At 38.7% G+C, this 18,769-nt stretch overlaps 1 protein-coding gene across 4 annotated transcripts in view; it reads left to right on the top strand.

The window, feature by feature from the left end:
* The window catches only part of ZFYVE28 (zinc finger FYVE-type containing 28), a 146,332-nt gene that overhangs the window by 48,401 nt on the left and 79,162 nt on the right, over positions 1-18,769 (top strand). For all 4 annotated transcript variants that reach the window (XM_054295080.1, XM_054295065.1, XM_054295058.1 and 1 more), the window contains exon 2: positions 17,898-18,038. In XM_054295080.1, the coding sequence (XP_054151055.1) occupies positions 17,898-18,038 (141 nt within the window). The remainder of the gene's footprint in view (positions 1-17,897; positions 18,039-18,769) is intronic.

Raw genomic sequence — 18,769 nt, 5'->3', positions numbered from 1 at the left:
GACTCGAGGTGAGGCTGCCCCAGCCCGGGACAGTCCCTCCCTTGCCCAGCTGGCCATGCTGGGCCTGATGTCCCCAGCACAGGGATGTCCCTCCTGGCTGCCAGGGCCCTGCTGGCTCACGTTCCACTCTCCACTGCCCAGGAGCCCCAGGTCCCTTCCCCTGGCACTGATCTCCAGCCCCTCACTCCCCAGGCTGTCTGTACATCCAGAGCTGCTCCATCCCAGGTGCAGAATCCAGCACTTGCCCTGGTTGAATCTCACATGTTTGGTGATTGCCCAGCCTTCACATTTGTGGAGGTTTCTCGGCAGAACCTTTCTGCCCTCAAGGGAGTCAGCAGCTCCTCCCAGTGTTGTATCATCTGTGAACTTGCTCAGGAAGTGAACCCTTCCAGTCCTGCATCCAGGTCATAAATGATGTCCATCACATGATGTTTTTACCAGCTGTTTGTTGGACATTTTATCCAGAGGGATACTGGGAGACAGCACTGAAAGCTTTGCTGGAATCCAAAGTGGTTATGTCACCTCACTTCCCCTGATCAGCTAGATGGGTTACCTTGTCAAAGGGTAGCACAGCTTTATAAATTGGAAAAATGCTAGTTGCTGCCTGATTAAAGAAGGTGGGGAGTAGCTTGAGTTGTCTTCCTGTGTTCTCTAAGTTGCTTTTCATTTTGAACCTATGAATGTGATACCAAGCATGTGCTAAATGCTATTCAAATACGATGATGTATTTCTTGTTTGTTTGTTTTCTGGAGAAGTTTGGGTAAAAGCAGAGATGACAACTCTAGGTTGTCTTTTCTGCCTTGTTCTTCTTCATTGTTGAATATTCAAATAGTAATGTGTCTATAGTCACTTGGCAGAGAAGTCAAACCTAAGTAATTGTTGCTCTGCAACAAATTGTTGTGAAGGCTGTGCCTACAAGCAGAAGGCAGCTTCTGAAAGCAAGATGTCTTACTAGGTCTGATAATATGTTCTTACTCTTCACATTTGCATGTCATACAGAAAAACAGCACAACTGAACAGCTGAACAAGTAGGCAAGGAATTCACCCAGTGTGGCAGAAGGGCAAGGGAGGAATAGCAGTGTGGAGCTGGTGTCCTGTCTGCTGAGCCAATCTGATTCTTGCCTTCTCTTTGTTGGGGCTGTTCCTCCTGGCTTTTTCTTTAACACTTGCTGTGAAGGTGAAGTCTTGAAACTGGGGGTGGTTTCTCAAAATGATTTGGGAGCACTGAAGCATAGCCAGATCATGATGAAGCCTACAATAATATAAATTTTACATTAAGGTTGGTTATTAAACTGTAGAAAAGGACACAGCAGGTTTTTGAAGACTCTAATTACTTAGGTTATTGCCAAGCTGGAAAGAAATCAGTTGTTTTGCCAATAGCCAAAAGATGAAAGATAAGAGTTACAAGCAATGGTATAAAACCTGTGAATGCCCCCTTTTTTTGGTATTAAGACTTCTTTGTCATGTTCACCTGAAATGTGTTCAGAATTGTTTTTATATCCACTCTTTCAAGGTGCCACTGAAAAAGTAAATGTTGCAAATAACTGGTTTTGTGTATGTGAGATGCATAGAATAAGCAAAGAGTTAAGAAGTTTTATTTCAGCTTTGTAACATGCATTCTGTTTTATTAGTTCATTATCAGAAATCAGTTCAATCTGTCAGTTTGGTGCTTTATGTGAACTTTTCCAATGGCAACCAGCAAATTTTTTCCCCCTTGTATATAAATCAGTAAATCTGTCAAAGTCTGCCTTCAGCCTGGCTGTTCATCCATATGCTGCAGAATGGTGAAAGAACAGGAATGCAGCAATTTCTTAGACAGAACTATATTACTGTGTTCTGCAAAGCTGGATGTGGAAGCTAATTAGCATTTTTTTGAAACTTCTCTGTAGTTTGTTATTACTCTGTGCAAAATTTCACCTGGGTATATGCAAATGGATTCATATTTATCTTGGTAGGGTGGTATGATGTCTGAATGGCAATGGCTTACAATAAGAAACAGGATTCATTTTCTAGCATCTTGCAAAACAGTTTCTCTAAGCAATTTAACCTTTTCTGTGTGAAGCAGTCACTGGGGAACCTTATGTATAATGCTACATTATAATAGGCTCTTGCACATAAACCAGCTTTAAACATTTTTTTCCCCAGTATGTTGCAGAGCTTCAGTAGTTTGTTTTTAGACTGAGCCAAAATAACCATAACAGCTTTTTGTGGGTTTAGAAACCAGATGTCAAGATTCTCAAATGTCTCACTGCCCTAGTGCTGTATTTGAATTTCTGCTGGTGCAGATGTGAACTGAGATGGGCTAGTGGGTCATCTGATTGTCTAAAATTCTTTTGCAGCTATCATATCAGAAATGTATATAATCAAATAATACAGCTTTTATGGCAATGTACATCCTAATGAGAATCTACTAGATGTTGATTTTAAGGACAAAAATTTCAAACTACCAAGACAATAAACCTGAAGGTATGTAAAAGCTTGCTTTCTTATTAAAGAGCTCACATTTCTCTTTTCTTCTCAGTCCTCCTTTGCTGCACTGGAAGTTTTGCCATCAGGTCCAGTAGACTCGGTGATTTGAAGGCATTAGGAAAAATAAATCCACCAGTGTATACACTCAAATGAATGCATCCTGCAATATGTTCCTGCTAAAACTACTTACACTTAGAGCAAGTAATTAAATTCCACTGATGAGATTATTTTTTCTCCTCAGAATGGGAAGTGTCCTTTTCACTTTTCTGCTTTTCTTATAATCAAAACAACATATGTTGTAATTACTGGTTTCTTGATGAATTCACAGTAATAATCATAAACTGTTGGTTGGTTTTGGCTTGATGCAAGAACATGGGTGTTGTCTTGAATGAGGTATTGCCAATATCCAAGTAAGGATTAGGTTTTTTTGGACTGTGTTTAGTATATTCAGTGAGCCTGTATTGCAGGCAGCACGTGGCTTTAATCCAAGGCTTTTCCATCAATTATTTGGAAAAAAATTGACAGAAACTTTGCCCCATTAGTAGATGTAGTTTTGAGGAGATTCTTTTCTCTATATCTGCCATTTCTCTCTGTATCAGTGTCCCACCAGTGTTTTCCTCTTCATTGGTTTGATCTCAGTTCATTGGCTTCTCTCTTGGTGCCAAGGTTCAGGGCAAGCTTATGGCAGTGGCCAACTAAACCAGTACATCTTGTCTCCCCTAGCACATGACTACTAGTTTTTCTTAAAATTAATTTTGGTTCTTTACATTTGGCCTGTCATCCTGGGTGAGTTTGTTGGGGAGTTTTTTTGTTTGGTTGGTTTTGTTTTGGTTTATTGTTTTCTTTCTTGTTTGTTTAGGGTTGTTTTTTTTTTTAAATAAGCCAAGGCTGCTAATCCCTGTGTAATTTTGGAGCCATCAGGTATGATGTCAGCTTTTCCCCTTCAGTCTGTTAATGTTTTTCTGAGGAGAAATAACATATTGGCAGAGGACTGCCTCAGCAGCCTGATCCTAGAGGACAAATGGGAAAATGAAGTAATAGGAGCTTCCATGAATGAACACATCTTGTACTTCAGAAGTGTTTTGGCATAGCTGAGCCATCTGCTGCCTAGAACTGCAAAGTTCTGAAGGCAGTGTCTGCAGTATGTTGGTTCCAGGCTATGCTCTGTCTTTGCAGGATTTGGTCTTTTTACTTTGTCTTCCTGGTCTCATGTGGGGCCTTTCTCCTGCACAGGTGTGGACTTATTAAAACAGAGGATTCTTAATGCCCAGTTCTCAGGGAATGGGCTGTGATTTGACTCTACCAAACTTTGGTTTTCCTCTGGACTCTTTGGCATTATGCTTTTTTTCCCCTCTCTATTTCTGGGGTGCTGTGGCTGCTTATGCCTAAGTGAAATTTTTCTTGGCACAAGCTGACAGACAAACTTGAGAAATAGTCTGAAAAACTGCTACTTTTGACTCTATTCCAGCTAGGAACTGTGCTGATTTTATGAATGGGGAAAAAAATCCTCAGAGCTTGTTATTCCAGGTAGAGTTAATGCTTAGTCTGGGTAAGGGTTTAGAAACCTCTGAAAGGACTCAGTAAGTCATGTGGGAATGTGAGTCAACGAACTACCACCTTAGGAAACTCAGACATATTTAATTTGTCATTAAGCATGTTTCTTCATATGTCTTCAAAGTATATAGAAGAATATTAGTGACTGAGGTACACCTGAAATGTGTTCAGAATTGTTTTTCTTGCCACTCTTTCAAGGTGCCACTGAAAAAGTAGATGTTGAAGAAAACCTGTTGTGTGTATGTTAGGTAAATAGAATAAGCAAAGAGTTAAGAAGTTTTATTTCAACTTTGTAACATGCATTCTGTTTTATTAGTTCATTACCAGAAATCAGTTCAATTTGTCAGTTTGGTGCTTTATGTGAACTTTTCCAATGGCAACCAGCAAAATTTTTTCCCCTTGGATATAAATCAGTGAATCTGTCTTGTGGTAGCATGAAAGAGACTTTGGGGTGTTGCAGAGAATAAGTGAAAAGCTTTTTTTTTTTAAATTTCAAGTGATTTGCTCTAGTTGCTGTTAATCAGTTAGTTTTTGTGATGATATTTTGTTATAGTAGGGTTTTTTGGAGGTTGATGTGATTGAGTGCGTTGGTTGGTTAAAAGGGCAGTGTCAGTTTTCAAACTGCAGTCCCCTGTACTGAGCAATGCTTGTGGTGAGGTACTAAGGCAAGGCTGTACTGGACTGTCATTCATTGCAAGTCAGAATAAATTCCTCAGCAAGTAAAGTGAAATGTATGAGAGTCATGTTGTCCTCTACAATTAATTGTTGAAGTGTATAACACTGCTCTGCTGGGGAGTTTTCCCATCTGTTGCAGAGGACAATGTGTGTAGAGGACTTTTGAATCAGTGCTGGCCTGAGCAGAATGAAGAGAAAAGGAACTTTTCTCTTTGAATTCTAAGTTTTGGCGTTCTTCAATTTTTTTCCTGCAGTATATCTTGCTCTAAGTGCTGTACATGTTTTTAACTATTTCTTCAGAGAGAAATTAAGTGTGTAAGAGAAATTTCTCCCTTTTATTCTCTTTTGGGAATCACAAGGCTCTGTTGGGCCAGCTGGCATGCTGGGCTGAGTGCAGGTCCAGCTGGGCAGGAGCAGAGTCACTCACGTGCTGCCACAGAGGGACACATGGCACCCTGATGATGCTGGGCTGTGGGATGGCAGACCACAGCCTCACTAAGCTCCTCTGCAGAAATTTGGGGTATTTGGGATGTTTTCTATGTCTGTGCTTCACAAGTGCAAACAACCCTGTGGTAAGAAACATTATATATAATCATTAGGAAGTCTAGCAGTCTCCTGGTTTTTCATATTTTGCATAATGAAATTATTTCATGGGAAATAAAGATGTTTGTAATAGCTCTTCTGGTAATTTAGCAAGTCTCCCTTCACAGGTAATTTAGTTTGTCCTTTTTGGAATAAAATAACTTAAATAGCTTTCTTAAAGCTTTCCTTTAGTAATACAATTTCATATATACAATAGCTATTAATGTAATTTTCATAATTCAAATTATTTAATTTACAGAATCACAGAATAGTTTAGAGTTGGAAGGGATCTCTGGAGATGATCCAGTCCAACATCCCTGCCAAGGCAGGGGCACCTGGAGAAGGTTACATAGGAATGTGTTCAGGTGGGTTTTTCATGTCTAATGACCTCCCTGGGCAGCCTGTTCAGTGCCCTGCCACCCTCAATGTAAAGTTCTGGCTCATGTTGGTTGAAACTTGTTGTGTTTTATTTTATGGCCATTACTGCTTGTCCTTTCCCTGGGCACCACTGAAAACATCTGGCACGTTGGGATTTGTCTTGCCAGGAGCCCTGCATTCATCACAGCTTTAGGATTTAGCTTTGGGGTTTGATGCTCAGAAGTTACCAGTGAGAAAGGCTGGATTAACTATGGAACTCCAAGATGCTTTTCAAAGAGGGAAGTTTGTGTTGAGTTTATAAATCCATCTTTTCAGTTCATATCTTTGTTTCCCATGTTTGCTGTGTTCTCAACACTAGTACTGAGTTTGACTTTGTTTTAGTGCTTTTGGTTTTTCTTTTTTGATATCTTGTACCTCAGATTTTCATTGCCTTCCTCATTGCAGCACTTCCAGCATAAACAGTGACCATGATATTTCACATGTGGGTTTTGTGTAATTTAAATGTGGAGCTGCCTGTCTCAAACTGGTCTTTCTGAAACAATCTACATTGATACACCTGGGAATTTGTGCCATAAATTTTTGCCAGATTATTTTGCTGAATGTGGAATTAATAGATAAATACATGTCCCTATAATGAGTCATTGTGTTGTAATCAGTCAGTACTTTTACCATCTTAATTGTAATTAAGTCCTCCCTCCCCCTTATAGGTAGAGCCCTTTTTGTCTCAGGTTGCATTGGGTCCTGACTAGTCCTTTGGCTGGTGTAGGTAGTAACAGAAGCAGTCAAGCAGTAGCTGCTTGGAGAGTAGAAATACACTGCCAACTTGATTTACATTTCTGTTTTCAGTCCATTTCAAAATCATAATTGTGTTTTGCTGAATATAAATAATCTTCGATGGCCCTTGAAAACACATGCATATCCCCAGACTTCATGAGTTCCAAGTTATATTCTTTTGCCTGTCATTTCCAGTTGATAAATTCTGGACTTCCTTTTTCTTTCAAATAAATAAACAAAAAAGTAAATAAAATTTCTCTCAACACATACTTTGATTATGGATATTAGTCATGGTTTTGAATGGTGTTTGTGTTCACAGCACAATTTAGGGATGTGATACATTAACTTCAGAGATTATATCTTCCTGAACAGTACCTTTAATTGGATGTGCTCTCTTTTAGCCTGTCTTGTAATGATTTTCTATTAATATCATTAATAATTACAAATAATGTAAAAAAATTAGATCAAGGAAAACAAATAGCAAAAAAATCTGAGTTATGGTATATTGGTATGTATATATGCAATAGTAAAAGAACTCCCTGTCAGTCTTCACTCCATTTTCTTTGAAAACAAATGCTGTGTTTCACCTATAACTTGGTAAGGAAAAGCAATATAACATTAGAAATCGTAAAATATTCAGTACATGAAGAAACTAGACTAGATGAAGTAACTGCTTGGAGGAATAACCAAAAACGTTTTACTGTAAGACTTTTCAATTAATTGCTTTGACTGTGTTTGCAGGATGCAACAAAAGTGTAAAATATGGGTCTCCTTTAAGTATTTTTCCACAGTTCCTTGGGTCATGTGTATTAAAAGCAGGAGGTTTGTGTTTAATAATGCATTGAGATGTTTTTAGATCATCATTGGTAGTCCCTGAAGCTCTGCAGGCATTTTCAGTCTGCAGGCTTGCCCGTTTCTTGCACACTGGATTTTGGAAATTAAAGCAGAGCTGTGGCTCAGGTGTGGTGCAACCACTGCTGGAGGGAGCAAAACAGAAAAAGCTGGAGCTAAATTCACATGCAAGGCAGTTTGTCTCTAAGGTAGCAAGAAAGGGCAAAAAAGAGATTTTTTTTTTGTATTTCAGTAAGCTTTAACTGGTGTCTCTTGCCTTCAGAAGGAAATTGCCATTATTCCCCTGGCAGATCTAGAGGGATCTGGAGATCTCATCTTTGAACCTTGGAATGGAACAACAAAATCCTGATTGGGCTGGAGAGATTTGTGTCTGGTGTAGGCAAGACCTGTGTGGGAAAGAACTTCCAGGTTCTGACCTTCACTTTGCATTTGTTACACAAAACAGAAAGGCTAGAGCAGGAAAAATGAGGAATAGGAGAATGCCTGTGGTTGCTCTTGTCTCCTCTAGAGCAAATTGACATGGTGTAGGTAAGTAATGGGATTGTGTGACTGTAGGTTAGAAAACTGTGCAAGTCAGGCTGGATGCAACTGTTACTGATTGTTTTTAGACCAGTCTTGAAATTATTGGCAATGATTAAGAACTTGGATTTTATGTTGCTTAGGGAAAAATATTCACTGTTTTGCAACTGAAAAGAAATTAACAGCTTTGATCCAAGACTGCATTTATGCTGAACCTTTTGTCAAATGCAGTATTCACAATGAAACCAATGGAACAGTTTAACTTGTTATGTATTGAAATAAAAGCTAAAGCCACTCCAGCAGGTGTCCTTCCTTAAGGCTTTGGAAGCACTGGAGTACTTTGCTCCATTACATGTGAGGTGTCTTAAGCCTTTCTGTGATTTTGGTATGGTCCCCAGTTAGTGTTCATTTCTAGAGCCTGACTGGGCTGCATAGTGCAGGGATGGTGGAGAAGGTTTTCAGCTGGGCTGGAAGATAAAACTTTCTACTGTCTGCTAATAAATAAGGCTTCTACTGTCTGCTAATAAAGGTCTGCAGCAGGTGTTTACATTGAAATAGAAGTCAATTTTTACTTATGAGCTGGTATTTTTGCATTACTTAAGCTAGCTTTGTTTTTCAAACATCACATTTCTCCTTTTTGTGGTGTCTCCAATGTAATGTTGTTTTTCAATAGTATTATCAAATACAGTAAAGGAAAACTAGTTTTCATATTCCTTCCAAGGCATTGTAAATATTACAGTAAGCATTACTGGTAATGAATTTCCTTTTAGCATCAGTTCTGCAATTAATGCCTTTGTCTCTTCTGGCATTTAGCATTCTATAGAAATACCTGGCAATCAGAAGTTTGCAGAATGCGTCTGGGGACAACCAACAGTTATGTGAAAGCAATATTGCTGGTCAATAGAGGGTAATAGGCAATGGAGTGTATGTGTAATAGCTCCTCTGCAAGCTGTTGCTGAGAATGTGGGAAAAGTGTCCATTCATTAAATAGGTGGTGCCACAATTATGCAGGTTTTTATAAGTACCTGAAGAGGCAGCAGCCAGGTCAGAGGAGCTTGATCTTTCCAGAAGAAACAATATGTGATTCTTAAATACTTGTATGAATCACTTATATGATTGACTAGAGGATTTGGGGTATTAAGCATAAAAAGCATTCATGGTTGCCTTTAACTTCTGCTTAGTTGTTGTGCATTCTGTGTCTTGATTTAAAAGGAGCAGTTTGGGGTGGAGAATAGCTGAAGACTGATAGAGCTTATCCAGCATGCATGCTGATGAGGAGAACTGGTCAAACTCAAACTGTGTGCTGAGCCAGCACAGAAAACAGCAATAGCTGTACAAACCCATTTGTCTCCCAGGAGAGATTTTCTGCGTGACCAGGAGACCAAGGACAGACCTTGAGGATATTGTCTGAAAAGACCTGTGAATGCCTAATTGAGCAAAAAAAAAAAAAAATTCAGTTCAGCAGGGAGTGGGAGCAGGGGTGCATGGGAGCCTTCTGCCATGCACTAGCATCCAGCCAGTTTCCTGTCTACAGCAAATACCTGCTTTTTGTGTACTTGAATATATTTTGTTGTTGTTGGACTGCCTCAGAACTTCTAAACATGGTTTAAAGTTCTGTGTAGTCCTGCTGTTTGTCTGTCTGTCTGGTGCCTTTCCTCTGCCTTTCTTTTTGTTCACGTTCTGGTAATTTTCAAAGCCACTATTCATGCTCAAGTGTGCTTGGAAAAAGGGTACTGATCACAGTATCAAGTCCTTAAAAGCAGTGAAATCCCTAAAAGTTCCCTAAAACTTCAGGTAGGCTCTGCCAACAAGGAAGTGGGGTCTTTCTGCATAGAGAGATGGTTTTAAATCCTTGAGATTGAGGACTGTGTCTGGAGTGTTTTTCTGGTTAGACATGGGTGAAGCTCCACAGATGAGTGCTGTGCTAAACATGGGACAAACAATCACTGAACCTTGCTGTTACCTGGAAAACTGAGTAGGAAACAGTGTGGCTGATGATGGCACTTGGAAAGCTACTTGCTTATGTGATTTAGCTGAAATAGTGGAAATAAGATAAAAAGATTAACTCATGCAAACATTCATTTGAAGTTACTGTCAGAAGGCAGAAGCTGGGAAAAGTTTCTGTGCTGAGGGCTGTACAAGCAGTTTCTTTCATCACCAGGTTTGAACAGATGCACTTGGAAACAAAGTTTTGATGAAATCTTTTTGTTGCAATGATTGATTGTGCTACTGATATGATGCCAAGGTAGTTAAATCCCAAACATCTGTCAAAGTGTTCAGCTTGAGTTTATTGAAAGTCTCCTACAAGGCAAATGAGATTATGTATGAGCAGCTTTACACAGATGATGGTGCTTTTATTAAAATATGACATGGAACACCTCAGACTTACCCTGAGTTTGCTGAGCCAAAAAAAAAAAAAAATGTGCTTTGAACATGAAGAAACTGAGGAATGTGCTCTGCCTATTAATACCTGAGAAGGACTGGAGCAACACTTCTACAGTCAGCAGGCTTCAACTTGCTGGGTCAGTTTCCCCTCTTGTTGGAGCTTTGTCTATGTTCTAATTAAGATATTATTGTTATGATCTAGAACTAAAAAAGTATGTATGACAGGTTGTTCAAAATGAGTTAGTTCTGAACAGCAAAGCAAAATTGATATTTTATCAGGTCAGCTAAGCATGACCAAAATACTGGTAACTATAGACCTGAGAAGGCAAAAATTATTCAGGAATGTGTGTGCTAAAAGGTGACAGCCAAAAAGAGTCTTCAAAACAGTCCTTTAACTGCATAAATAGGTTGCTTGAGATTGTTGCATTTTTTCATTTATTTGGTTTAGTTGGGGTTTTTTAGAATAAAAGTCTGGTTCTGAAAGGAAAAAAGGTTATAGCAACATAATAACTCAGGAGAAATTAGCATGTTAGACAAGTCTAAGAGGTCATTACTGGCCCAAATATTTAGGAGTTGTTATAAATATTTAGACACATCCATTAGACATGGTATAACATAACTAGAGTGAGTTGAAAGTCCTCTAATGTGGTAAGTTAAGATGCAGTGTGACAGGATGGTTTGCAGGACAAATTGCTGGGTGCCACTTCCAAATGCCACAGGATTCCTCTGTGCAAGCTGGGGCTGTACATCTGGAATTGGACATAATCAATCAACAAGCCCAGGGAGCTAAATTGGCTCTTTTTCCTTGATAGGTAACAAATCACTAAAAGCACTGCAGGATCAATTTTGTTTGTAGAGATGCTTAGTGTAATGTTTAAATACAAAAATCTAGACAAATCTAAAGCAAACTGCATAAAAGCATTCAGGAAAAAAAGAGTGATTTGTATATTTCAATATGTATCCTGACAAGCTGAATTTGTGTCTAAGTAAATATTTATTCTTTAAACTTGATTGTTCTTGCAACAGCTGAGAATGAAATCTGATTAGCTTAAGGTCAGATTCTGAGACATTAGCTGCTGGGGGAGGCTTTGGGTAAGTGTTTTACAAATTCAGAGGAGTGGGTTGGCCTTGTCTGGCTGCTGGGTGCCCACCCAGCCGTTCTCTCACTCCTGTGCACAACAGGCCAGGGGAAGAAAATAGGATGAAAAAGCTTGTGGGTCAGGATAAAGACAGGGAAATCACTCACCAGTTGCCATCATGAGCAGAACAGATGCAATATGGGTAAGGCAACCTTGAAGGTTCCCCACTCCTCACTTGGTAGAAGTGGCTGCTCCATCACTCCCCTACAGCAAAACCCCTTTCTCTTCTGGGGTCCGTGTTCCTTCCTAGAAATCAAGGCTGTGGCTCAGCTGCAGAGCACTCCTGTTCTGCAGAATAGATGTCCAAGAGGTTCAGTAATTTGTATTCAGCATATGCTGGTGTGCTTCTCCCAGAAAATATGGAATTGAGCACATGCTTTTCCAGATTAGTAGGATGAACCCTCAGAAACAGAAACTGCCTACACTGACTTGATCCATCATGAGTGAGAACCCACAGCATGGCAGTCTCAGATGTTTGGTACTCTAGTTAAGCATACCCATTATTAGATTTTCCTTTCTGAGGAGTTTGAATTATACCCAATGTAAAGAACATGGGAAAAATTCATCCACCTGATTTTTGTTGTCTGTGAATCACTATCTCACTGGGGTTGTTTGTTTTGTTTGTCTTTTTGCTTAAGGTGCTGCTAGCATTTTATTGTGTTAACAAGCTGTTCACCTGTCTTTCTTGCTTGTGTAATGATATTCTATAGATAAACACAGAGCAGCTGGCAAAGCTTTTACCAGGCTGTAGCTTTTTTCACAGAGCCTTTTTTTACATATCCTCGTGATCAATTACCAATTGTTGTCTTCATCTCTGAATCCTTTTTCTTTTTATGCATGTGCAACACTAGCGTAAGACTTCATGACATTGTACAAAATATGACTGTTGAGGGATTGTTTTCCCTTTTTTTCTTCAACAGATAGCACTTCAGATAGTAGACTAAAAGGAAACTACCACAAACTAAGTAAAAACCCAGATTCAAACAACCCCCCCCAACTATATACTTGGAACAGCAGTTGCTTTTTCATTTAGTATGAAGAAAAATTTTTGCTGCTAAACCTTCTTGACAGTTAAATGCCAGAATTTTTGACTCACCTGCTTGTTAGAGTATTACTGTTTCTTCTTGCTATTTATCAGCATTTGGAAATTAATGACAAATTCCAAGTGCCTGTCCAAAGGAAGGATGTGAATACACTTGCTTACATGTGAGGTGAGAAATAAGCAGATGTAACAACTTGCTGATATCTCTTTTTCAAGAAGTACTTTTAGACTTTGGAATTTGTCATCTGCCAGTTAAACCCTGCAACTGTGACTGGTGTAAAAAGTTGTAAATTAAGTTTCTGTTGCTGTAAGTACATTACATTTTCATAGTGGGGATAAGTAAACTTTGCACTTTGTGCCTAATTCCTGTGACTTTTGAATAATTTTTTTTCCAGATAATGTTATGTAGTTAGTTAAAATTTTAGCTTAAAACTAGATATATGCAGCATCATGTGTAAGTTTTGAAAATACTGAATTGGCTCATCAGTGCCTTTATTTCAATATCTAGGGCCTAATTCTGCCTTTTGCACAGACCACATTGCCACCTGGTACAAGGAGTTGTTTTCCAATACAGAAGCATTATTTTCTGTACACTGCAGATAGAAGTGAATTTCTAACCTATAGCTTTCATGAATTCTCATCCTAAAGGGAATGTGCTTTCTCTTGGGAAGTCCCTTTAAAAAAATTTCTGTGCTGTGCAGTAATTTTTCATGTTTGGGACTGTCTGATAATGGCAGTACTTATTTTGAGGATTGGAAAGTTTGAGGTTGATCCTGTGCCTCTTTCCTTTCCCTGAAAATGTAGTAGGCAACAGATTTAGACTGAGAACAACTGGACTCTCCTTCTTTGAGACACACTACTATTATGACCTGCCTCTGAGGCAGGCTGAGATTCCTATTAATAAAATCCTTGGGCTGAATTACAGTGAAAAGACACTGAGTGACCAGTGTGTTTATGAGGCAGGTTTATTTTAAAACAATTCAGTTGCAGTGGAAACTATGTGGGTATTTTGTTTCTCTTCTATGAAAGTATAAAAATATCACAAAATATGTAAGGAAAAGAAAGAGAAGGATAAGAGCAGATAGTTGAGAGGAAAGATGACACCACCTGTGTGTCCAGTGGTGAGGCTTGATTACTGTTTTGCTGTTCTACTGTTCACAGATGTGATCCCTTGGGAGTGGGGACCCATGAAACCAAAAGTTTGTCAGGTTATGTACACTCAAGCTGGCGTGGAAATGCCTGGATCCCTTCCTGGGTGGGATTCCCCAAGTCTCATGCCACACTATGGGCTGTGTACAGTGCTCTGATGGAGAATTCCTGAAAAGAGTGAGGGAGCACTTTTAGGTCCTGGGTAGTCTTGAGCCCCTCTCTTGGCCCTGTCCACTCCTTAGCCCCACTTCCGTGCTTCTCCACTTTATTTCGTGTGCTCACCATGGACCTGAATGGGAAAATTAGCTCCAGAAAGGTGCTGCCCTGTGTTTGCACAGCCCCCATTTCCAGGCACATCCTGTTCTGACTTTCTCACTTGAGTGAGAAATCGGTGTTTGAGGCATAGCCATGCATTAACTCCTTACTGTCCAGGCTTGTAAAACAGCCCTTTCCCATACCACAGGGGAATAAAGGAAGCTGCATGGATGCAAGGCAGTTCCACTGATGTGAACGTGATGGCCTCTCTCTAAAACTTCTCACTTCAGCTGTTAGAGCTGTAGCAGAATAGGAGTGGTTGAGCTTATGTTTAACCTTCCTGGTTAAGGAATGGTTGTGTCATTTGGACCCTGCAGCAGTTAAAAGTATTGCACATGTTCTGTCACCAAATATTGTGCTGTGATTGTGAGGGGGTTCATACAATGTGTAATAAAATACATGTATTTGTGTGAAATGCACCTTTTACCAAGTGCTCCTTGAAAAGTTACCCCAGTGGATGTAGGTTTACTTTGTTCCCATGTCAAAAGGCAATCTAGATTTACCATCAGCAAAGGCATATAAGTATTGCTTTTCTCTATAGTTTTGTTCCATAGGGATCAAGTCAGGGTTCCTGAGTGTGTGGCAGAAAAACAAATGCTTAGTGCTGGAAGAGTGCCAGTGAGCAATGGGAGATCTGGAGCTTTTCAAGTCCGTGGAATTTATTTTAAGCAAGGTTGGGTTTTAGCTGTTGTTCTGAAGACTTTAGATCAGCAGCTCAAAAATGGTGGATATTATTTTCCAGAGGACAGCTGGCAGGCTTCAGAAGATAGTGCAATCACTAGCCAGGATCTTGCTCATTTGCATGGCTCCCTTGCTTCTGTTTCTTCTTTGGCTTATTTGGGATCATCATGTCTTCTTGTGGTGGTGGTGGCTGCATTCCTGTTGCAATCTCAGTGGAAGAAAAAGCCTGAAGAAAATCTGTACTTCTCTACAAAGGATCATGGAACCTGGGGAGAACTTTCCCTTTAATGTTCAAATTGTGGGCTGCTGTCAGGTCTAAGATGACACATGTTTTATGTTACTCAAAAAAAGGTAGTATTGATACTTGAAAGCTGCTGCTAAAAGTCATGCAAAAAGTACTTGCAATTTTCTTTCAAAAAGGAATGTGTCCCTAAGAACCACCCTTGTGTCTGTTAATGCAATTTTCAAAATGATTCTTAGATTCCAGAATTACTGTGTGGTTTGAGATTGTTCTGTTTGCACCCTGGCTTCTTGTTGGTAGTTTATTTTTTGGTCTCTTTCCCATGTTGGGAAGTCTGTGCTAGAGTTTTTCTTCTCTGTTAGTTGTCACTATTTTTTAAGGACAGTTTCTGGTTTTGATCTTGTTTACAAGATGTGAGAATGGCAACTTTTCCTTTGATAACATGCATGAAATAATTCTACAGACCTGTTATTAATCTAATAATCTGTAACTGGCTAACAGGTCTCTTAAATTAAGACTTTTTAAACGTTCTCTTACAGTCCATTTAAATCCTTTTTGAAAAATCAGATCAGAATTCATTATGCAATAAACTGAACTAACCTAATCCTGGTCACTGTTCATTGGTCAGACTTGATGGGTAAAGCCAGAATGTAACAGTTCAGTAGTTCTTGCAACTTTTTCATATGGACAGTTTTATACTGACTTTGTGGGTGACAGGCAGGCATCTTGTGATTTTGCTATCTGACCTGTTGAGTGGAACTTACTACAAAGTAAAAATCATTAAAATAAATATTCAGTGAGTGATCTTTCACAAAATAATGGTGTATTATTATATAACATGGTTAAATATGTGTTATTTTGTTTGGTTGGAGGTTTTTTTGTTTAATTTGTGGTGTGCTGATCTCTGTTTTGGTACTGGCTGGAATGATAATTTGTGTACAGCATACAAATGAGGATAGCAAGTTTTGACCCATATATGAAATGATGGTTTCAAATCTGTGGAGAATGTTCTCCAGTGGTGTGGTACATTGTGCTGGCAGTAGAGATCCTCAGGATAACCTGGGCCATTTGTTGGGCTGAATGTGTGGAATATAAAGAGAAATTACGCAGAAGGAATGCAAGGTGTACTTGCAGAATGAGATTCCTGCCTGGAGAGCTGATACTGAAGAGGCTGTTGGGATGATAACAGCAATATCACCACGTCCAGAAAACCTTCCTGTGCAACTAAACAAAAATTCTCCCCAGAAATCCCAAACCCATAAGTGCATCCCACAGTGGTGACATGGTTAAAGGGGTTACAGCAGTCAGTGAAAACAGAAATAAGCAAATAGAATTAATGCTGAATAAGGCAAAATTTGGTCATGTCCACCAAATCAAAACAGGAACTTGGATGCATTAATTTGTTGTGAAATGGGATTATTTCCTGAAACAAACTACCAGGCTAAGTGGTAGGATCTCCATGAGATGTTTTCAAATTAAGTCTTTCTATTAATTTTAGTACCTAACAATGGGAATTGCTAATTCTCATGCTGCCAAAGAATAGTAAGGAATTCGGATTAAATTATTTGAACCATATTTTACATAAACTGAAAATAAAAATTGGCATTGTACCTGGCACTATCCCTAATTTTCTCTTACTTATTGCAGTAAATTGAATTAGTAAACTTCTGTTTTATTTGCTTTAAGTGGCCCCCTGTGAAGAGGTTTAGTTTCATGCAGTTTCATCTTGCCAGGGACCACATACGATTGACACAATTAATCAAAGATCACACTACTAATCCACACCAAACATAACACAGTTGAGAGAACTCAATTAAAACTTCTGTTCCTCCAGTTGAAAAAATTAGCCACGTGGGAGCTGTGTCTCAGGCATGCTTGTTTTGCTTGAGACCAGTCTTAATAAATTGCCTTATTTTGCCTCTGCAATGCAATTTAGATGCTTAAAAATAAGCAGTCATGCTTTGTCAGAATTCCATACACAGACTCTTGCATCTTTGTTTATTGTCTAGAGGGTTTTAATGGTTGTGGATAAATGCTGAAGGAAAACATAAAAATCAGAAATAATAAAATCATCGGGTAGAGAATGCTTAAAGAAATGCTTTACTAAGCTTGACTATAAATACAGAGATTTAGAACTAAACATAAAATTTAGTAGTAGAGTAATTGCATGCTCTCCCTCTTATTATCCTTCATTTTGAATTTTGTTTGTTTCCCTGACCATATATCACAAGTTTTAGTCTTCTCCCTGGGCACCTTTATATCAGGGCTATAGTGAAGACACTATTCAAGAGTGTAGATTTTTGACAGCTTACAATTAAGATGTTGGAACCAGAACTCCTAGCTGTTAATGTTCAAAAAAAAAAATTTATGATGTAAAACTTTACTATTAATATTTCTCAGTGTTTTTGAGGAGGCATTCCTTTATTTGTTTGGTGTTTTTTATTATAGTTACTTTGTTTTAATGTGGCCAGAAATCCAGTGTGATGATTCTGTTCTTTGCCACCTGAAAGGCTTGTGACATCATTTTCTGTCTGTAATGCCTTGTTTAGTGATATTATTATTAGTGTTATGAAGTGCATCTGTCTGACCCTGGTAGATTCAGTACCTTTCTCTTCTGTGGCTCCATTCTTGTGATGCTCAAAGGGAGGATTCTGACCAGACCATGCTGCAAAGGTTACCATGGTGCTTGATAGATTATCCCATTGCTTGACAGGTTTGGGGGGTATAGTTTGTTTTTTTTAACTTGGAGAGCATCTTTGTCTTGTTCTGCCTAGAGCTGAAGTCTGCTTCTGTTTAATAAACAAACCTTCTGATTCACTTGTTGACTCCTCCAGATAATTATGCCACAAGAAGTGAGAATGCCAGGGTGGTTTTGGAGATAATGGTAGCTGAGTAATGTCTCAGATTTATTATGTGAGATGTTTTTTGAGAGGTTTTTTTTTTTCTTCAAAGTAGAAAAAAAATTTTGCGTGTGTGTAAATAATCTCAATATCATTATTTTCCATGCTGCTATACTGCTTATCTGGCTTGTATGTTCAAAAAATCACAGTAAATACAACTAGCTGAAGTTGTTTTAGGTTTTGGGATTAGTTTGGGGTTTTTTTGCAATAGTAATGTAATTTTGTCCATGTCTCCAATGCAGAGAACAGACCCTCAGCTCCTTGCTCAGTTCTACTATGCTGATGAGGAACTAAATCAAGTGGCAGCTGAACTGGACAGTTTGGATGGAAGAAAGGACCCACAGAGATGTACCCTGCTGGTCAACCAGTTTCGCTCCTGTCAGGTAATCAAAGTGACAACTTCCTGATTTCACTGGGATTTTTATGTACATTTAATGTATTCCATTAATTTTTTTGCATTAGTTTTTATTGTCAGAGCTTTTTAAAATGAACCTTTGTTAGATACATGCCTTTCATTACTTTATAGGGTATATTCTTGAAAATACTATCCATAAATTAAACCTCCTACATCTCATTTAAGAGTGTTGATGCTTTCCCTGAATAAGAATACACATTATAACTTTGTTTCTTTTATATAAAATAAGCTTACAGGGCATGAGGCATGTTTCAAAATTTCAAGTAGCAAAAAATAGGCATGTCGTTTGTAGCTGCTCATCTTTCATGCCTCATGAATCTCAGAGTTTTTCATTAGTAAATGAACAACATTCAGAGGGTTATGTTGTGTTTAGGTAATTCAGATTTTTAGAGGTAGAAAGAATCTACATTTTTCTACCATTCATATTTACTTGAATGCTTTGATATTTCCTCTCCCAGTCACATCCAAGAATTACAGTTTAAACTGGAGTAGGTTCAAGTCCAAAATACATGATGCTCAGATGCTATGAGGATTTCTGTATGAAAAGTAAATGTTTGATGTCACTTTAGGACAATTGTAAGTGGAAGGACCATAGTAACAAATATACATTTACACCTCCAAGTAAAATATGATGCAGTTAAGTGTAAAGAATGTATTTTGATTCACCCCTGCTAAAATTTCTTCCTGTTACTCCTAATA

Source organism: Melozone crissalis, unplaced genomic scaffold (assembly GCF_028551555.1).
Source record: "Melozone crissalis strain CALT ecotype California unplaced genomic scaffold, PUWL_Pcris_2 ptg000006l_1, whole genome shotgun sequence".
Taxonomy (NCBI): domain Eukaryota; kingdom Metazoa; phylum Chordata; class Aves; order Passeriformes; family Passerellidae; genus Melozone; species Melozone crissalis.
The sequence above is the reverse complement of the archived record's forward strand: the minus strand, read 5'-3'. Positions and strand labels throughout refer to the sequence as shown.